This window comes from Molossus molossus, unplaced genomic scaffold, assembly GCF_014108415.1.
Source record: "Molossus molossus isolate mMolMol1 unplaced genomic scaffold, mMolMol1.p scaffold_m16_p_10, whole genome shotgun sequence".
NCBI classification, from domain to species: Eukaryota; Metazoa; Chordata; class Mammalia; order Chiroptera; family Molossidae; genus Molossus; species Molossus molossus.
Window position 1 is genome coordinate 46504302 of NW_023425345.1, and position 22676 is coordinate 46526977.

Consider the following 22676-nt stretch of genomic DNA (forward strand, 5'->3'; position numbering starts at 1 on the left):
GAAATATATTGTGATGAAGAATTTTGTGGAATGTTTGCCAAACGATGCTGATTATCATATCACCTGGGGAGTTCTATTAACATACAGATTGTTGGGCCCATTCCTAAGGGTTCCCATCTAGTAGGTCTAGGCACAAGTCAGAGAATAGGACGTTTGGAAAGCTTCCCAGTTGATGCTGATCTTCGGGAACTTCTCGGTCTGATTGAGAAGCCACAGTTGTGATCAGACTATCTCCCTGAGTCAGGCCAAATATGCCAGTGTCTGGGTGCCTGGACCTGAGAGGAAGCTTTTGAGAATTCTGCAGTTGAAATTAAAATTAAAATAGGATATATGTGAGCTTTGCAGCGAAGGGATTCACCATAAACAACTTAAATTCCATGTGCAGAGAGATGATCATGTGTCTCCCTGAATTCATCCATGATAACATTTTCTAGGAAAATAGCGATAGAATTGGAGGCTGAAGAAAGTCATAGCTTCTCCCCATCTTGTTTTTGTTAGTTACTGTCTTTGTTCTGTTAATTGGCTGAAGAGGTTGCTGGGGATGCTCTGGACAACCTCTAATCTCCTGTTAAAGGCTTTTTCCTTGATCTGCCTTTGTAAACTTAATGTTTCTGGGCAAACCTAAGTCAGATTTTCAAAACACGGTGCTCCGTGTTGTATTTTAATAGGCCCAGTAGTTAGCAGCCTACGGATTTCCAAGCGCACTGCAAACTCTAACTTGATCAGTTTCTCCAAGTGCTGCATCTTTTTGTAAGGAGACGTCAATGCTTTCCTTAATAAATAAATAGGGTATCACCACTGGGATGATTAAGCTTGAAACCCTCTACCCATCAGTGGTTATCAAACTTTAGTGTGTAAGAGAATCACCTGGAGAGGTTGTTTAAAAAAACACCCGTCAGCCACACACCCAGAGTCGACTGCCTCAGGTCCCTGTGGAGCCTGGAATCTGCTGTTCCCTCAGGCACCACCAGGGATGCTGATGCCGGGTGCCAGGGGACCACACTTTGAGAAACACTGCTGTTGAGAAACATTTTCTTTCTCTTTCTCTTTTTTAAATATGTTTTTATTGATTTTAGAGAGCTAGGAAGGGAGAGGGAGAGAGAGACAGAGAGAAACATCAATTGGTTGTTTCCTACACACACCCCGACCAGGGATGGAGCCCACATTCCAGACATGTGCCCTGACCAGGAATCGAACCAGCAACCTTTCGGTGCACAGGATGTTGCTCAACCAACTGAACCACACTGGCCAGGGCGAGAAACATGTTCCACAGTCAGAATTCCTTTCATATTAGCTTTTTTTTTTTAATGGTCAGGCTTTATTTGCAAAGAAAAGCTGCTGTCGTGCTGACATTGCAGGGGTGAATGAAAATGGCTGGGGCCTCTCTGGAGCGGCTGACTTCAGGGCTCAGGGCCCCGGACCCAGGCCTCCCAGGCCCCCCTCCTCTGCCCTGAAGCCTGAGGAGCTGATGGGCTGGCAGCAGTCCAAGGGCACTTCAATCCAGGACGGCCAACAGCACCGTCTAGTCCTCAGGGCCTCAGATGATTTTGGAGCCATCGCTGAGGGTGTTTTGATGAAAGTAGACACGTGGACACTCCAAAAGGTGAATGGATCAGTCTTGTCATCTCAGCTTTAATTCCTCTTTACATGCAACTCCTAACGGCCAAGGGTCAGAATGCCATTTCCATAGAGGTGGGGTGGCCAGTGAGAAAGGCACATAGGGAGGCCTGCCAGGAGCTGGGGTATTTAGAGCTGGGGCCAGCAGAGGAGGCCCCACCAGAGAGCATGATGGGGCAAGGTCTGGGGCCCACAGAAGAAACTGGAGCCTGGGGTAGGAAGGGACCCTATGGCCCCCCACATGGCTCCGTGTTTTGCTTTCTCTGCTGTGCGTGTTCTGCACGAGAAGAGGCCGGACAAGAACAGCTAGGGCTCTCTAAGGGCCAAGAATGGCTCTGCCCTGGCCCCACCCATCACGGCTCTGTGATCTAAAGGTGCGCAGTGCGTACTGAGGCAATGGAGTGTAACGGTTTGTGCAGAGGCTCCAGCTCCGCCACTGACAGGTGCAGGCCCACCTCAGGCTCCTGGCCCTCTTAGAGGCGCAGTTTTCTCGTCTGTCAAATGGAGATCAGATTGGTACTTACCCCTTGGTTGCTGTGAGGTTTCAATTGATTAATGTGTACAGGCCCTTAAAACACTCTGCCACGTAGTGAGCACTCAAACCCGCACTGTTTGTGTGTGTGTGTGTTTTTTAAATTTAATTTAAAAACATTAGGCAGCCAAGAAAGAACACTTATTTGTTCAGTGTTCTGAGTTCTCCACTGTTACTGCTCTGAGTCCTCAAGAAGGAGGACACTGAGAAGAGAAAAATCTCTCTCCCGTTGAAATGCTTTAGATGTGGAGGGTTATCGGATGCATTCCCATTGACATTTTCAAAGCATTAAGGATTTGAGTATTTTTAAATCCTGATTCCAAGCTAGTGTTATTTATACATGTCAGAAGTAAGTTGAATTGTTGCATCTGGTGAGCTCATCTGGATCTCCCTTGACAGATGGGTTGCTGCAGTATGTACAGCATCTCTACCTAAGGGTCCGTTAATTTTTTTTTTTTTTTCTGGGAATTTTACTTTGGTAACAAAGGGGATACAATGGTTAGTGATTAGACCACACTGGGCACTTTTAGCCCAAGCCCAAAGTAAATGTTAAATGCAGCTGCCTCATTCTCTCTCCAGCCTCCCCCCTTCTACCTATAAGGTGAGGGCAAAGAGGGATTCAAGTGTGCTGTGCTGAGTCTCTGGAGGCCAGAGAGGAATGGCCTCTCAATTCAGTCTCAGGAGCTCCTCTGAGTCCTATTAATGCCAGTCCCGGTGGAAGCTCTGCCATCTGTCATCCCGGCCAGACAAAGGAAATGTCCCATCGGTGGCCATCATCTGAGTAAATGAGGAGGGGACTGGGGGAAAGGCCAGAAGGAAGGCCTGCGCCTCTGCGAGGGGAGAATGCACACTGTTGGCATGGTGATGCCCACGGGAACCCTTTCGGCAAAAATGGAAAATGCAGAAGTAAACAAACCTCTGTAGCATCTGTGTTCTATTTCAGCTCCCCGAACAGAGTGAGGGCACGGGTGCTGTACAGTGGCGAAAATGTGGAAAATAATAAATAAGACCCCTTCGCTTTAGTTCCAAAGGTGCATGATTTCTGGCAAATGAGTTCCCAGAGATTGTTTTTTAAAGAGCTCTCTTGTGTCGGTCAGATCATGGGAAATGCTAGGGAGGGCAGGCCAGTGGTCCATCTGGCAGAATATTCTGTCTGACAAAATGAGCGAGGGACTTGTTATAGGGAAATATGATGCTTCCTTTTCACCATGACAGTCCCCCAAGATCATGAATTTATTCAGAGTATACAAGGACCTCTTGCTATTCTCTCAGATGTGAATTTTTTTTTAAACATTTCCTGAAGCAATTTCCATTTTCGACACATTTATACAGCTCTAAGAATTAACTCTGTTTGCTTTTACCTAAAGCAGCAATTCATTTATTTGTCCAAAACTCATCATCTTCCAGGCCGCGGTTGCTTCACCCACAGCCTGTGCGCCCTTGCCCCCTGAGCTGGTCCGCCCTGCCCGGCCCGAGGCGCCTGCCTTCCCCAGCACCCATGAGGACTGATGTACCCAACTCACATGCTCCTCAGAAACCATCTTCACACTCAGAGGAAGAACCTGAAATACATAATTTATCAATCTTTGATGCACGAATATTTTCTTTTCTCAGTTTCCCAGATTATATTAGATATTAGCAATATCCCAGAATTCACCAAATCATTATGACGTACGTATTTGATTCGAAGGATAGATCTTCATTCATTGTATTTTTTTGGTCACACTATCCCAGAGATTACCTACTTGTTAAGACATTTTTTTTTTTTATCCTCACCCGAAGATATTTTTCCATTTTTTGTACAGATAGAGTGGGAGGGAGAGAGAGGAAGGGAGAGAGAGAGAGAAACATCGACATGAAGGGACACATCGAGTGGCTGCCACCCGCACGACCAACCAGGGCCGGGGACAAACTGCAACTGAAGTACGTGCCCTTAGCGGGAACCGAACCCGGGTCTCTCCAGACCGTAGGCCGACGCTCTAACTGCTGAGCCAAACTGGTCAGGGCAAGACATTTTCTTAGTTAATATGTGTTTAAACCCAAGCTGGGATCTAGGAAATACAAAAATGAACATGATATAATTTCCTATCTCAATGCTCGTAAGACAGTCTTCAGTACAACTACTTGGCCTTTTATAAAATTCTCACCTGAGGCTATTTTTCCACTGATTTTCAGACACTATGGGAATGAGGGAGGGAGGGAGAGAGAGAGAAATATCAGTGTGAGAGAGACACATGGATTGGCTGCCTCCTGCACAACCCTGACCAGGGCCAAGGATTGAACCACAACTGAGGTACGTGCCCTTGACTCTGGTCTGCGAGCCAACTCTGTAATCGCTGAGCCAAACTGGCTAGGGCTCCATGGCCTTTTCTTTCTCTTTTATCATCATCACAAGTTTCTGCCTCTCCTTGTCACATTGGATATGTCCTAAAGGAACAGTCTTCCACTTAGGAAGTAACAATGACTTCGAGAAGCGTTATTCATTTGCTTTTAAGTCTTAAGAAGATACTTTACTAACTCAAATAACTCTTATCAATTCATAAGTTATTTCGTAAGTATCTTCAAGTTACTAAATGGCTTCACGGCCCAGGAACTGAACGTGGTGTCTAGTTATTCATACATGTCCTCGGGAGGAATTAGATGCCGACGCAGTGGGCCCTGTTTACACTGCTCACGTCTGGGATGAGAGGCCATTGACCATGGCCGACAAGCTTGCTACAGCAAACTGTTATTTCTTTAATTATCCAGAACTCATCGTCTTCAAGGCCAGGGTTTCTCGCTCTTCCATAACGGACACTAAATGTCTTTGTGGAACATGCCTGTGTCATGCATTTGCTCTCGCTGCAGAGCCTGGCCCACTGGTGCCACCCACTTGGTGTGGCGGTGCCCACAACACAGCTCAGGCACAATGCTGGCTGGAAACTACCGAGTAAAAAATGTTTTAAATATTATGACTGCGTGTTTGAATCCTGAAAGTTTTGTTATGTGGTGAAAATATCAGCACTTTATGGGCATTTTTCTTAGTTGAAAAAAGTAACACTCTCCTCCAAATTGTTGTCACCTGTGGTAAGGGAGGGTGCTATTTAGTGAAGAATCCTTTTAAAACTAACGATCCCAGGATTCTATAGACTCCCATAAAATAAGAAGATAAATTTATCATTATAATATCATTTTTGTCGATCAGTAAGATTCATTAAAAGCACAAAATACAAGAAGGAGGCAATCCCACCAACACTATGCAGTGATTTCTCATTAAGGAAAGACAGTGAGATATTTCAACAAGGAGATTAATAGAAACACTGTATGGATTTTTGCCCTACCTCCTTGCCAATTTACATTATGCGATGTAGTTGAAACACCAGGGGGAAATGCAATACCTCTCCTATGATTAATGCTGAAACACCAAGCCTCTTGTTATGGTTGATTGTACATTCACAAAAGTACACTTGGGAAAATGAAATAGAAGCATTTTCTAGTCTTTCTTTTTTGTGTGTTGAACATCCTTTCCATGTGGGTTATTTCAGGGACTCACATTTATTTCGTAAGGTAAGAGTGTCTCAGAATATACAATTTTATGTTTTCAGGAAAGCTTTCTCCATCTGGAAATTGTGTATTCCATCCTTTTGCTCTACTGGTGAGATTTCCTTTAGACATTGATGTTGAGGCAATGTTTGTTTCACAAACTCATTGAAGAGACTCTCAGTGCTGGGAAGAAACCATAAGGATTGTATGGCTCAATTCCCTTACCTCATAGACAAGAACGCTAAGGTTGAATTATCCCTCCCGGTTTTACTCTCTGCTTTGACACATCTCATAGGACAAAAGTAATATTTTTAAAGAGAAAGCATTACCAAGGTAACAAAGCACGGTGTGGGAAAATGTAAGGATGGATGATAGAGAAAGATGAGCATTCTTTCTCTATACAAATGGATAAATGGACCAGAAGTTATGTCAAGTGGTCTGGAAATAAACAGAAAGTAAGAAGAGCTATTTCTTCTAAATTTTCAGCAGCTTCAAGTTTTGGCTGAATGGCTATGACAGTGTAGAGAGGGACAATGATATAGCCACAGCACAAAACATGGAAATATGGTATCAGCTGGGATTCTGCTCAGTCTGAATCTGTCCTCTGCACTTCCCTACCTCCGTGTGGCCTCTCCGCTGGGGGCGGGAGGTACTATATCCTGGTCTTTAGCCTCAAAATCTGTGTATATGCAAGACCTTCTCTCAGCAATACTACTGTAACCTGTAGTGCAATTACCAATTGCTACAGATTTTGAACATGTTAAATATGCTGGTTCACAAAGCATATTTCTTTATAGCCACACACTGGGTCCTCTGAGATAACTGGTCTGGTGATATTTACCCAGTAATGTGACTGCACAGTAATTCATTCTGTTTCATCCACACTGCTCATCTTTAAGGTATAGCTTTGTTACTCACCCTTACCTACTCTTCTCTCCCTCTACGCTTTCACCAACATCGTATAGTAACTGGATTGAGGAAGTAAAGAAATTGTAAAATAGTACCACCCTACATTTTTGGCAAACAATACTTTTTAAAGACCTTCAAATATAACTTTGCATTTTATCCCCACAATAAATGCAGTTACATTGGTATTATTCTCCATGCCATAAGATACAAAATTGAATTCACAGAGCTCAAGAGTAGAAGGATTTGGGGGAAAAGGGTAAAATCAGGGAGCTGGAAGGCATGTGGTTCAGTGTCCTCAATTTGAAAATAAAATGATTGAGGTCTGGAGAGGTTCCCCGAGGTTGTATTATTCATGCTCAGTGTTAGAATGAATCTCCATCTGCTGATTTCCCGCCCGCAGTCTCTGGCATGAGGGTCCTCCCTCTCGCAACGAGTACAATGATGTGTCAGAGCGGGGTGATGAGAGCCATTTACTGATGTCAAGCATTACCTTTTTAATGTGCTTCCCCTCCATCCCATCTAAATAGTCAGACTCCAGCTCACATGAGAAATAACATGAAGTGATTCTTTACTGTCAAACTTTTGTGATCAAACTGACCCAGCACCATGCATCTTAGACAGTAGAAAAATAATTTTAGAGTGGAACAAACAGCTCCTCCTATCTTCAGGGTCTCTTCTTGGTTTGATTAGGATACACATTTCCACTTTTATTCTCTGATTTTTTTTCTTTGTCTGTAAACATTTACTGAGCATCTTTTCTCCACCAGAAAAGCACCTTCTCCGAGCTCCGTGGGCCTCGCTTTCTTCTCCCCATGCTGCTTCTCGTGCGCAGTTCCTGCCAGCCTGTCACCACAAACACGGACCCCTGGGTGGAGTATCACCCATGAGTTTATACAAATGACGTAGAGAGGGAACCCGTCTTCCCAAGTGCCCTTTGTGAATCAAGAAGGTGATGGTCAGTCGTACAGGTTCAGGGCCTGCTCTCCTCACCGTGCAGTCTGGCTTCAGACCACCTGTAGTTAGTTCACAGCAAGAGAATAAGCTCACACCTCCTCCAGCAGAGGCACCCGGAGCGCCTCTCCACCTGGCTTCCTCGCACGGAAGCCACACACCAGAGCCTCCTGAATACTGGATGGAAAATCTCTGAACTTTTTCATTTCACCAGCCGCTCACTCATCTCCTGCCTTCCTTTCCTGCAGTGTTCTTCATTCTTCTCCTTCTCTCTCCTCTCAGCCTCTTTTTCCCCCATATCCCCTGATCTTTCTTCTGTATGCTGTTCTGTCTGCAGCATAATGAAAACAAACTAAAAGAAATGCACAATTTTCCAAACTGCTCTCTGTCCTGATTTCTTTCAAGGATCACATAAATTACTGCTTCCTTCAAAAATCCTTTCTGCAGAAATGAGCCCTGTTTTTATTCCATTTCCTCAACATCTTCAGCATTTATGGTTTGATCACTCATTGGGCACCTCTCAAATGTGGTTTGTTATTATTATTATTGATGTCTCTGTCCTGTTTCCCCAACAAGATGATGCGTTCCTCCCTGGAAAGTAGAAACATGCATCCTCAGCATTTCCTGAAGTACCCTACACAGAATTTATTATGAGCACAATAAATGTTTGGCTTTCACATTCTTAATTTATTTTCTGGTTGGTTCTTTGTGAGAACCAGTTTCAGTTTTGAAGATCTAGGAGGGCAGCAGTGGTTTGAGCTTCACAGTAACAGGTGCTCTAAATGTCTTATACCTGGAAACATTTCTAGTGTTCCACTGTACTTTCTAGTCTAGGTATGCAAAATAAATCATTCAAGCAAGAGCTTCCATTATAAATATTATAAACCCTGTATAGTTGAATAATTTCAAGACAGGCAGAGTTATAATGTCCTTTCATATAGTTTACATAAACTCTCCTCATAGAGAAAAAGATGTACCTTCCCATGCAAATGAAGACATTATCTTGGCTTAGGCAAGGCTTTGATGATAATAACAGTAACAATTACTGAATACCTATTATACCAGGCACTGTGCTGAGCATTTAATAATCTCATGAAAAATGCTAACAGCTTTAATAAGTACTATTGTTTTCTGCAGGCAAAGAAATTGGGGTTTAGAGAATTTAAACAGAGCCAACATTAAAACCCTTCAACCTTGCATATAATAGAAACTTGAAAATGTGTAATGATGATGATAAAATACTTTCCTGAACTCCTCACAAAGTTATCTTTTTCTATAGCTATATATTCTGTTAGAGTACACATTGCAAAATACATTTTTATCATTCTTGGTTTAATAAGTTTACCCAAAATCTTATCTCTCTCCTGTTCCAAGAGTTCTGTAATTATATAAAGCAGTAACTTAATAATATTCAATACTGCTATCTTTAAATACAAAATAAAATAATTTTGACATGATACGTATAATAATTATAACTAAAGCTTCTAAAACTTGTTACATATGTCACCTAATTAGCTACAGCAAATTGAGGTGGGTATTACTATGTTATTGCGATGAACTTGATACTGTAAAACTTGCAATAAATGGTGATTAGTATAAAAATTATAATGGAATGCAGTAGTACTTGAAAATTTTTCACACTTTTCATTTGCAGATGTAAAGATGTCACTAGATAATATGACTCCTAAGAATATCCTATTTATATAAAATTTTAAAATACTATAAAAGCATCACAGTGTTGCAATCTGTCCAAATTGTGTCTTCTGAAACAGTTCATTAGGTTTGGTTATATTTATATGTCTGATAAATGTATTCTGTTGAATGAGAATTCGATGCAATTATTTTTCAAGTCTTAAAGTGAATGCTTAAGGATTATAGATCTGAATTACATCAACTAATGGTTTAATCAACAGGTCACCTGCAAACAGTAATGTGAATTCAATTGATATACTGGTGTGCTTGCAATGCAAAATGATTTGTCTTGCCCAGACATTATTATAAAACTCTAAGAGATGTTGAATTATACTTTGGACTTATCTAAGAATTTCATTAGAATGTTGTTTTTAAACATTAATTGAAATGTTCTAGAGAATAACCTACATTTGAATATAGCTGTGTAGCCTATAAAACAAGGAGGCTTAATCTGGTTAACGTAAATACCATAAATTACTGGCTGTGGGACCCACAGCTGTGTTTTCATATACCTAGAATCCATTTAGGAAATTTCCTTTGCCAATTTTCACTTAATGGTAGCATAGCACTCTCAAAAAATTAATTGTTAACAGGTCTCAAATATGAAGAATTTATGCTATGATACCATTATCTCATTTTTATTGGCGAAAATTCTATTGCAGTTTCATGGGTCTAATATGCAGTATTTCTTTTTTAATGCAGGTAAATGGTTTAACTATGGAATTATTTTTCTCGTCCTGATTTTGGACCTTAATATGTGGAAAAACCAGATCTTTTATAAGCCTCATGAATATGGACAGTATATCGGCCCAGGACAGAAGATATATACAGTGAAGGACTCAGAAAGTTTAAAGGATTTGAACAGAACCAAACTATCCTGGGAATGGAGGTCCAATCACACCAACCCTCAAACGAATAAAACGTATGTGGAGGGAGACATGTTCCTACACAGCAGGTTCACAGGAGCTAGCCTTGATGTCAAGTGTCTGGCTTTTGTTCCAAGTTTGATAGCTTTTGTGTGGTTCGGATTCTTCATTTGGTTCTTTGGACGGTTTTTGAAAAATGAGCCAGGCATGGAGAATCAAGACAAAACTTACACTCGCATGAAAAGAAAATCCCCGTCGGAACATAGCAAAGACATGGGACTTACTCGGGAAAACACCCAGGCCTCAGTGGAAGACCCTCTGAATGACCCTCCTTTGGTTTGCATCAGATCCGACTTCAATGAGATTGTCTACAAGTCTTCCCACCTCACGTCAGAAAACTTGAGTTCACACTTGAATGAGCCCATCAGTGCTACAGAAGCTGACCCTGACCCAGCAACTCCTAAAAGTACACCTACGAACTAGATTTGCTGACTTGGAGATAGTACAAAAAGCATCCCTGAGTGTAACTTTAAAAGTTAGTCTTTCTTTTTGTAAATGTAAGGTTGACTTAGTGTTAGATAGAGAAATACAGACAATGCCACAACGGTGCTCAACATGCTTTTTCTAGGACTCATTGTTTTCTATTTGTATTATGATACACGTGCCTACTGTATATCTAACAGCCCTCTAGAGATTGCTTTTCACAAATGCACAAGCTACTTACTGACTTTACAGCGTAGTAGATGAGCTGATTACCTGTGTATCTGATGTTCAACCATAGTGGTGCCTTGAGACATTAAACTGTTTTTAACTGTACCAGAAATGAAGTGTGGAACAGCTCTCTAATCTATGTCACATGGGTTTTTTTTATATATATATATATATATACAATTATTTTGATCTATACTTGATGTCTGAGCAGGAAACAGGTATAGCCTAGATGTGGCTCAGGAAGTAGCTCGTGGTTTCTTATTCAGCAGCAGAGTTGGTAACTTTGACAGCTGGACTTCAGAGACCCATGGTGATTACCTTTGAATTTTTATTGGCTGTCCGCCAAATACAAATACAGATGCAGAATTCCACAATAGGAGAACGGTAATGCAGCATGGGTCACTACTTGTGAAATGTGACTTTCTTCAACCCGTAATTGCAATTAGATGATAATACTTAATTATGTTTTCCTAATTAAAGATAAATTGCTACTTGATTAAAAATCCTGCCCTTCACCTTTGGGAACAAAGGTTAAGAGGCACAGTTGGGCGAACTCTCAAATTTATTGGCATTTCCACAAAGCTCTAGAAAACCAAGGAACGGAAGTTTCAATCGTGTGAGGGTTACACAGCCTACCATCTACTATACTCGTACATCTTTCTGTAAATACGGCTCTGGACAGTGAAAACTGAAAAATAGATGCCAACCCTGAGCAAGGGAACTCCTTTAAAAATCATGCAGGGGAATCATGTGTGGTAGAAAAGATTATGCATGAAAGAATCTGTTTAGTGGCTTATTTTGTGTGCGTGTCTTTTTTTTTTTTATTTAAGAATTAAACATCTCACTTAATAAATAAGAAAATTATATATCAGTAATTATGTGATGTCATTTTTTGTTTATAATAGAGGGCTTCAATTGTATCTTATCTTAATAACAGTCCCCCCCCCTTTTTTTAATCTTCACCCGAGGACATTTTTCCATATTTTGTTCAGATAGAGTGGGAGGGAGAGAGAGAGAGAGAGAAACATCGACGTGAAAGGGACACATCGAGTGGCTGTCACCCGCACAACCAACCAGGGCCGGGGACAAACTGCAACCTAGGCACATGCCCTTAGCGGGAACCGAACCCGGGTCTCTCTGGGCCACAGGCTGATGCACTAACTGCTGAGCTAAACCTGCCAGGGCCCTCTCCCCTTTTCCCTAAACTTCATTCCAAATAAATTAAGAAATGGTACACTCCCAACTTGCCTTTAATGTTTTAGAAATCGTGGTACATGTTCCTTGAGGGGATTGAGGAAGATCACTTTCAAGGCAAAATTATTTTCCTGTCACATACTGACAAAGCTGTATTTTGTCTTTATGATTTTTTAAGTCTCTCTTGTTTTGATCTACCTGCTTTTAAGCTTGCCGCAGGCTGAATTTAGCATGCTTAATACAACTCTGTGTTTATCTGTCACTCGAGAGCCAGGTTTTATAAACATGTTTCTACTGTTATTTACTAAGCAATTGGAACCACGCGCCTGCTGTTTTTTCTTTACCTTTAATAGTCATTTATGGTGCTACTTAGAATCAAAAATATCTCTGACACTAAAAATGCAGAGATCTAGCTCACTATAGTAACCCACTGACCATATTGTCCAAAGAAACTTACCATGTTATCCCTGACATGTGGTCATGTTGGCCGTTACCAAATTTGCATAGTACAGAGCATTCAACTTTTTACCTCTGGGACAGGAAAATAATATCACCTAGGACTATATTTTTATTTATTCTGAAAGTCATTGTCTTTTATAATGAAGAAGGAAATTAATTTAGAAAGTGTGTGTTTATTGTCAGTATGCAGTGTTTATAAACAAACAAAAAATGAACAAAAACATAAACACGATGACAGTATGGTGGTTGCCAGGGGTAAGGGGGTCTGAGGGAGTTGTAAAGAGTAAAGGGGGTCAAATATGTGGTGAGAGAAGATTTGGCTTTGGGTGATGGGTACACAATATAATGTAAAGGTGATGTATCATAGACTTGTGCACTTGAAACCTATATAAACTTATGAACCAATGTCACCCCAATACACTTAATAAAAAATTAAGATGATAAAAACTAAAAATAAAATCTTAACACAGTAGATGCTTTAAAAACATATTATTTGATAATTTTTATGTGGGTATTAAGGAAGAAGTGTTCCAATGGGGGAATTAATCAGCAGAAGTAAGGTAGAAAAAAATAAGGAACCTTAGACACTGTGCTTCTGTGTTTCTAGGGGTTGACGAGAGAGGCTATCAGCTGATATAAAAATATATTTCTGAAGTTTCTAGAAATACTAGTACCAGATGAAATAATTTCCAAGGATGGCATTTTAATAGTCAAACAAGATTTGAACCTTCAAATGCTTTCAATATCCAATTGTTTATACAATCTTAACCTTTTTCTCTATACACTAGTCTCCTTCCCCCACGCCTCCACACACACACACACACGCACACACACACACGCACGCACACATGCGCACACACACATTTTTGTATTTGGATATTGTACATTCCATTTACACTTATAGCAACTAAAGTTTAGAAAATAAAATAAAATAAAAGTTAAAATCACTTCCATTCATGTGTAGTCTTAAATTCTCAGTCATATGCCAATGAACTATGACTCCACAGAACTTTTTGGACTATTGCGGGCATCTCAAAAAAAAGATATGTAGTAAACTCAGAAATGAAGAGCTAAAGAATAGGGCTGAATGTCACTAACCACAAGTTCTAAAGAAAACACAACCAATGCAATGCCTTCATTGTAGTGACGCTTAAGGACTAGAAACAATGTATTTCTACTGTTTAGTAATTACAGTACTTTATTCTGTGAAGTGCAGAAATTGCATTAATTTAAAATGATTTTAGTATTCTACATCATAGAGTATATATCATTAATAGTTTAAATGGAAAATTAAACACCATGAATTTATGACTGATAATATTTGCTAGACATAAATCTCATCACCACATGCCCACTTATGTAACTATAGTTAGTTACCTCATCTTCTCTTCATGGTGGCTACTTATCATCTTCCCTTATTGTTTGGCACATCTAAGATTCCCAGTGAATCCTATTAGAAATGATAAGAATCATTTTTTCCCCACTGGCTCTAAGGTCAGCCAAGCACAGAATCCTTTACTTTTATAGCTCAGACGTCACAAGTAGCTTCCAAAAGCACCACTGGCTGCCAGTCCGATGGAAAGAAGTCATCCAACACAGACACACAAGTTTGAAGGTGGGCGTCACTACCACTGTCCCTTCTCACACTGGCCTCCATTCATGCTAATGAATCCCTCTTAACTGTCCCTATAACTGATGGCTCATGATGCCAGCTGGATTATCTGACATTCGGCCCAGATCTCAGACACCCCCCCACCCCACCCCCATCACCTTATCATCTATCTCCTCGCTGTATACTGATCCTTATTATTAATTAAAACTCTTGGTTATGCAGCCACTGTCTGGGTGTTGTGTTTTGTTTGCTTTCCCCACTGAGACCATTAAGTAGCTCACTCGCCTCTCTGGCCTGATTACCTGCAGCTTTGCCCCTCAGAACCAACTCTAACCTATTAGCTACCCCTGCCTGTAAAGGGGGGAGCAAATTAGTTTTGCAATGGATAAACTGGCACTTTTCTCATTTATCCCTATTTTTATTTTTAACATGTTTTCGGGGATAGGGTTGTGAAGCAATATATGGAACCAATATGGGAACCAACACAGGTAGGAGAACTAAGGTCATAAATGTTTGACTCTATCATTTAGGACTACGTAGAACTCTTTTATAATCTGAACAACTAGAGAGTTTAGACGGATTTGTAGCTCACAAGGCACTCTTGCTAAAGATCATTGGGAAGAGGTGGATATTTATAATGGAGAGAAGAGGTTAGGCAGATGGTGGGCAGGAGCGGAATTTACTAAAATGAAGTCTTGGAAGTGAACATTGCCAGTTTTCTTTTTTTTTTAATCCTCACCCTAGGATATTTTTTCCATTGATTTTCAGATAAGTGGAAGGGAGGGAGGGTGAGGGAAAGAGAGAGAAACATTGATGTGAGAGAGACACCAACTGGTTGCCTCCCGCATGACCCTGACCAGGGCCAGGGACATACTGCAACAGAGGTATGTGCCCTTGACTAGAACTGAACCTGTGATTCTTTGGTTCACGGGCCGATGCTCTAACCACTGAGAAACCAGCCAGGGCCACAGTTTTTGTGTGGATGGGCTTTAAAACATCAGGGAGGGAAGCCAGGCCTTTGAAGGAAACTTCAGAATGAGTCCAACACTCCTCCCCTGAGATGGGAGATTCAGAAAGATACATTCAACAGAACTGAGGGGGTTTCACCAAAGGTTGGCTGGTTGGTTTCTTAAACATTTGGCCCACAAATCACTCTATGTCTGCCCCAGGGAGTGTGGCGAGACCTGGGGGAGGAGACATGGGACCCTCGAAACACATGACAGAAGGAAGCGTCGAGGAGCGGGCCACATGAGAAGACGAGGACAAAAATCACCACTTAATTCAGAGAGGCTGCAACCTCCTCGGTGGGAGAACAAACGGAGCAAAGTCTGTGCCTGTAAGCACAGCGTCAGCTGGCCTCTTGGTAACCAAAATATCTGGCAGATATTTTGTGACAAATGGTTGGAAAATTTTTAGTGAGAAAATTGAACAGTATCATTACTAATTTAATACGTGTAATATACCCCTGATGCTACTTTCACTTCGTGTGAGGTGCCAGTTATTTTACTTCAGAGACCATCAAATAAATATAATGTATCTTGCAGGTTTATTTCTTATCTCTGTCCTGCAATGCGGTGTTTCAAAAGGTCTTCAATTCCTTAACACCAAGTAATTGTAGTGCTGGCTTGAGAACTTGCCTGTGATTGAGAAGGACCACCACAATTTATCATTGAGACACAGCAACAAAACCAATTTACGGATGCTCCTCACCCTAACAAAATGTTTCCACTTTGTCCAGATCTTTGCTCGGTCCTCATATTGATAATATTAGCATTCTGAATATTTTCTATGGGCAAATAAATTATCTCATTTAATCCTCACATTAACCACTGAAGGTAAGTATGGTTAATTTTACTTTACAGATGATGAAACTGAGGGTCAGAGAGGTTTATCATCTTGCCCAAGGTCACAGAAGCAGTAAATGCAGAGTTAAGATTTAACCCTGGTTTGTGACTTTGAAGTCCCGTTGATTTCCCATTACAATTCATGAACACCCACCACTCTAGGGTATCCATTGCAAACAGGATCTTTGATGAGGAGTAGTTTTAAAAAATAAAATAAAACCTTAAGATGCTTAAAATGTAATAATTCTCAGCTCTCAGGAACGTAAGTTAAATAATTTCTAACAGCTGTCTGGATGCAATTTACAAGTTAAATCATATGATTGAAACAGATACGTTTTAATTAAACGGCAGAAGCATGCCATTCATTGCCAGGTGTTCTACGTTTTATAAACCACAACACAGATTTGTCTTAACACAATTTCCAGCATTGGAATTGGTTTCTTTCAGGATTTTACTTTCCTTGGGGAGGGGGAAGCATGGATGTCTGCAGGGTTTAAACATAGCACCCCCCACCCCCATACCCCCACCCCCCCAAATGTCAGGGGAGGAATAGGTAGTTCGGAATATTCAAGCAAGGAAAAGAGGCATTAGTAAATGGCTGTTTTTAGAAGGCATAATTTAAATTTAAATATAGGCTCTAGAAATGACTATCTTGAAGTGACCATCCAAAATATGTTATTTTAAAATTTTTGACCAAGCCCTGGCCGGTATGGCTCAGCGGTTAGAGCGCCCGCCCGCAGACCAGTGAGTTTCGAGTTCGATTCCAGTCAAGGGCACGTACCTCGGTTGCGATTTGTCCCCGGACCTGGTTGGGATCGTGTGGGAAGCAGCCGTTTGAAGTGTCCCTTTCACATCGATGTTTCTTTCTCTCTCTCTTCCTCTCTCTCTCTCCCACTCTTATCTGAACAAAAAATGGAAAAATGTCCTTGGGTGAAGATAAAAAAAAATCTTTACCACAGTGAGCTCACTCTTGGGACAGGTCACGCCCTGGCCTTGAAGATGTGTCCTTTGAACACCAGGAGCCTTCGTTTCTCATTGCCCACGTGGGACCACCCCCCTGAGTTTTGAAGAGGATCAACCCTATGTGAGAGCATTCTTTGAGCAGCAGCAAGCTGGGCAGAAGTGAGGTGCGGGCTCCTGCCCCTTCCGGCACCCGCCTCTGGGTGGCGCCCGGGCAGCTCGCCTGCTCCAGCAGCTCCGGGCTGGCGCGGCCCTTGAACAGGCCGAGGCTGTGTGCTCCCAATTTTCTCTCCCTGGGCAGTAGTGGTGTTGAGCTCTACAAGCCGCAGTGTAATCCCTTTTCACTTTTAACAGAAGTTCAGATCCCCTAGTTTAAAGCAAGTGGCTAAATTGTCTAAAATCAATGGCTATGATCCCTCGAACTGCTGGGCTGGACGTATTCCTCCAGGTTTCCTCTGCTCTCGAGTTCTCGCATTATTGCCTTCCTTTATGACTTTACGAGCCGCTCTCATCAGAACTTGCGCAGCGAGCCAGTAATCCACCACCTTACATAAGTCCCGAAGTGAAAGGGCTGATGTCTTCAGCATTTCAATGACAGCCAGCACACACCTGAGCCCCACACTTAGGCGCTCCCGGCTGCGTTTGGACGCAGCGGAGGAAACCATTTGTGACTCAGGATGTGGCCCCCGCCCTGCCTTTAGGAAGAGCCACCTTAGTGTAGTATTTCACGGATTCAAAGCAACGCGTTGGTCAAGGACTGTGCCTTATAGAATAACATTTTAAAACGGTATTGTGGTTTTCCATTCACTTTATAGATTTATTTTCGTTGGACACATTATCTTACCCAGACTGTCCAATTGACTTAAGCCTAACCACACTAGAAAAAAATCTGCATTTAGAAATGGTCACTCTTGCCCTGGCTGTGTGGTTCAGTTGGTTGGAGCATTGTCCTGTAGACCAAAAGGCTTTGGGTTTGATTCCAGGTCAGGGGACATACCTAGGTTGTGGGTTCGATCCCTGGTCGGGGCACATGCAGGAGGTAACAGATTAATGTGTCTCTCTCATATCAGTGTTTCTCTTTCTCTCTCTTAGCCTTGGGTGAGAATTAAAAAAGAAGAAGAGTGGCTGTTGACTGAAACAAAATATTCAAGATGAAAGAAAGAGACTAGCCAAAAAGACCACTCTGACAACTACTATTTGGATGTGATAATGACGAGATTACTATAAAGTTACCTTGAACAAATTATAATGTTCTTAAATTTGAAGAGCAATATTTAGAGCGTCAAATATGCCGGTGAATGGGCAGGCTCTGTCATACATAACCCAGTGGTCTCCAGTGGGAACAGACTATTTATTTTGTGTCTGTCATTAACACGTCCATGCAGAGATCTCATCATCTCATCATGGGATGCCTGCAATGTGATCTTAACTGGTCTTCTCAACTCTCGCTTTGTCCAGTGTTATCCATTTTCTGCACTTTGACCAGACAGTCTTTCCAGAGTCTAAATATGATCACATTATTTAACTTTTTCAGTGGCCCCTTATTGCTGACCAGTGGTTTTTAATGTATGTACAACTTCAAATTCTAGATGGCTTAAATGTTCATTTCTTTCTCATTTTGCAATTGAATTGGATATCCACTGGGTGTCCTTTATTCAGCACCTGGGGGATGCAGACCTATTCCAACAGGTGGTTGTGTGTCTGTGGCTGGTGAGGAAAGAGGTGAGGACGATTCAGGAGAGTTTGGGGAACAGGCGTGGAAATGGCGTACCTCTCTTTGCACTCCATTGACCAGTGTCTGCTGTAGTGCCTGGCTAACTGCAAAGAAAAATGTCATTCAGCCCTGTGCTCACCAAGGACAGGGAACAATTTGTGGAATTTCTAGTCAAAGGAGCATTTACAAAATATATACCCAGCCAGGTTTCACAAGATAATGGAGACAAAGAAGTCCCATATCTGGTCTCTGAAAGCTGAAGACCCAAGAGAGAATTGATATAACTATTGATATAACTCAGTCTGAGTCCGAAGGCCTGAGAACCAAGGGGGCTGATAATAAAACCCCAGTCCCAGTAAGATAAGATGTTCCAGCTCAATCCGTGAGGAGGGGGGAAAGGAGGAATTTCTCCTTTTTCTGCCTTTTGTTCTCTACCCAACCACATTGGGGAGGGCAATAATCCCATTCAAGCACTAATCTCCTCTGGAAGCGCTCACAGACACACCCAGATACACTGTTTAATCTGGGCACCCATCACCCATTCAAGTTGACACAAAGTTAACCATCACAAGAGGTAAGGATAGCCCGTTTTAAACCTGTCCTTGAAAGGGAATGTCACTGTTACACCAGAAAAGGGTCTGTGTACAAACTCTTCCTTAAGTAAGGGAGGTTCTAGATAGCTACGAAGAGCCAAACCAGGACAACGCATGAGAGGCAATGAAAACAAAGAGCAGCAAATCGGAGTAGCGGCTAGAAGTCCACTGGTCTGTTTCCTGAGACAGTGGTGCTGTGTCCTCACCTGACTATCAGGTTCTTCTACTACAGTCTTGTGGGGGTGAGTTGACTGTGATTGACTGGGAACACAGTTGCATCCTGAGATGCCGTCTTTCAGAAGAAAGGAAATGTACTATCCATTCTACGTAACTTTGAGAGCAGATGTGGCTGTGTAAGAACCCACAAGCAGCACTGGGCTGAGTGAGAGCGGGTGAAACAGGTTCATTGGATTCCACACGTTGTCCTGAGGTGGGCAGTTAGATAGACACGAGCAGAGCAAAGATGATGGGCCAGGTATAGAAGGTCACACAGCGGAAAGCTCGGCGTGCTTAGCAAAGGACAATTGTAGAGTGGGACCTAATCCCATGCTGACCTTTCTTGCCCCAGCATATCACTGGTGACGTTGTTTAGACCTCCTGACCTTTCCTCCCTAGAGATAACATCTAGGCCTCAGTTGTATTTCAGCTCCAGGTCCAGAAAAGCAGCAGAACCAGACCAGCGACCCAATGGCTAAACTCAGGACCAGTTGCATTGGATAATGACCTCCTGCCTTGGTGCCGACCAATCAACCAGTGGAGACCCAGACCCTGAAAGGACACACCTGGAAAACTGCTGAATAGTCTACTGAGGTCTTCCCCTGAAACCTCCCCTAAAACTGGTACCCTTAAAATCCTTAGGACAGAGGACCCAGTGTGCTCTCCCTCCTGGGAGCATACCAGCGCGTTTCCCTCCCTCCCATTCCCATCCCCAAGGTGCATCACCTTTACCTTCCTCACTTCCAAGCTCCAAGGGCCCTTCCTTTACCTCTATAACTTGTTTCCTAAGACCATTTCTTCTACAAATTACTTCTTCTACCTCTGTGATTTTTCAAATAAATGTTCGTTTATAGTTTGAGTCTTGGCTCTGAATTCTTTCCTAGCAGAACTCAAGTACTGAGGTTGCCAAATCCAGGTCCAGTCTGACCTCAGGGGTCTAACACCCCGTGCTGTTCTTGCCCCCCACAACATTTCTCTGAAAGCTAAAATTGTAAAATAAACCCAAGTCAGAGGCTGCCAAATGCAAATGAACTGATATTGTAGCTGTACCCTTCCAACCTGTATCTCAGAAGCCTATTTATATATTGAAAACATCAATTATTCCTCCCATTTGAAATATGTAGTTCTTATAATCAATTGCTTTGAGGCAGTGTTTAGAATTATTCATGAAAGAGTTCTATTTTAATGGCATTTGATGAAAGCCAGCAGCAGCAGCCATTAATTGGATTAGTTTGTATGGGCTGGAAGAGAAAGCTGGCATGTAGCCCTGAGCGAATCAATAGTGTGGGGATAAGTGAGCATCCAGCCAGCCTTGCCAGCCTGGGATCCAGCAGGATGAGGTTGTGGGGGAGAGCAAAACATCAGGAGGGACATGTCTCATGGCCTCTCTTTCTGCCTTGTTGGCATTTGAGCATCATCACCTTTAACCCCAAGGCTGTGAATGGAAGCCATCTGCCTACTCCACACCCACCGACCCAGCCCCACTCCCTGTTGTCCTTTATAATGGACAGAGCATCAAAGCATTTATTTTTAACCTGAAGGTTTAAATATGTGTCATAGCTCAAGTCCAAAAGAAAAGAGTAATAAATCTGGACATTGAGGAAAGCAGGAGCCAGGGCCAAGGGTTTAACTTCCCTGCATGGTTCATCTATTTGAAAGGGTTGGGGGGTGGCTGTTCAAGAAGGCAGAAAATGCTCTTTATCCCAGAGATCCAGTGTGGGGGGAGGTGTGGCGGCCAACACTGCTCCAGCTGTCAGGGCGTTGCCGTGGTTCCAGGGGAATCTGACCAGTTTGAAGCAGGGAGCCGTCCCCCGAGAGGCCTCAGGGGGAGCGCAGAGACAGCCCAAGTTGGGGGGTTGCCCAGTTTGCATGCTGTGGGTCACTTGGCCTCCATTCAAGTGGTGTGGGGTTTGGGGCAGGATACTAGTAGAGCTGAACTGCAGATAAGACGCCAGGCTGTATTCTAGCCCTGTCCACCAGACTCACCCTTGGAGGGAGGTAACACTTTGAGGTTCACCTTATCTCAAGCAGGAGCTAGTGTATGAGAATGACCTCACTGCTGAGGATGAAACTCCAAAAACACATCTAGATTTTCATAGGAGTCACTTGGTGACTGAACCCCCAGATATAAGGATGTACTTGTGCAAAAACAAAAACTGAAATAATGCCAGAGGCTAATGCCTTGCTGGAGTAGGAATCATTGGATTTGCTTTTAAAACAGGCTACCTTCAAAAATAGACTGAAGAAATGGCACTACATCATTTATTATTATTATTATTATTATAATTATTGATTTTTAGAGAGGGAGAGAAAGAGAGAGAGAGGAAACATAGATGTGTTGTTCCACTCATTTATGCATTCATTGGTTGACTCTTGTATGTGCCCTCACCTGGGTCAAACCGGCAACCCTGGTGCATCAGGACAACACTCTAACCAACTGAGCTACCCGGCCAGGGTAGCACTACTTCTCATAACTATAATTAAGTGACTATTGTATTATCATGCATTTAAAGTACATCTTTCTACTTTTATGTAAGGTTCCTCCTATAACTCTAGTGCTTCTCTCAGATGGGAGAGGTAGGCAGGGGTCAGAGCGAGTTTGGGCCTTGTTGACCATATAGAGGACTTTGCACTTCCTTCCATAGATAATAGGAAACCTCTAAAGAATTTTAAGTCAGAAATGATATCATTGATGTAGCAATGTTTTAAAAATCGCTCTGACAAAGAATGGATGCCATCAGTGCAGAAGATGATTAAATCAACTTAGCCTTGACTTGCTGTCTTCAGGCTTCTTCTGTGCAACTGAACAAAATTACTCACTTGCTTGTGTGAGGATAACATACCAAATGGACCTGCTTGAACTAGGATTCTTATTTTGTGTGCTAACCATAGGCAGCAGGGAAGTGGGGACCAATTAGGTTGGGCCATCCAGGCTAAAGACCCCAGAAGGGGCTCTTGTAACTCAGATCTGTACAAGGATTGAAAGAATGCCAAAGACTTCAATGCCTACAATGAAGTGAAATATGTTCCATCCCTCAAAGAGGCAGCTATGTCTGGGTTTACATAATATAGAAAACTACACAAAGCAGAAAAGCTATCATGTGTCTCAGTTCTGGCTTTGGTCCACTCTTTTTTTTTTTTAAGGAAACCAAAAGAGAATCTCAGTTCTACAAATAGTTATAAAGAAAACAAACCAAAAAAACCCCAAAAACATAAGTAACAAAAAAAACCTCAATACTCAATAGTAAAAAGCCTCTTAATGACTCGTGGTAAACTTGGAATGT

The 22676-nt window shown here is 42.2% G+C and overlaps 1 protein-coding gene across 7 annotated transcripts in view; it reads left to right on the plus strand.

Annotated features, from left to right (window-relative positions):
* TMEM117 (transmembrane protein 117) overlaps positions 1-11675 on the plus strand; it is a 432215-nt gene extending 420540 nt beyond the window's left edge. For 6 of the 7 annotated variants that reach the window (XM_036252707.1, XM_036252712.1, XM_036252708.1 and 3 more), the window contains one exon: positions 9926-11666. In XM_036252707.1, coding sequence (XP_036108600.1) covers positions 9926-10572 — 647 coding nt within the window. In that variant the 3' untranslated portion in view covers positions 10573-11666. Of the gene's footprint in view, positions 1-9925 lie in introns of all 7 variants that reach the window. The other variant, XM_036252711.1, reaches the window with a different exon arrangement.
* Positions 11676-22676: the final 11001 nt, after the last annotated feature.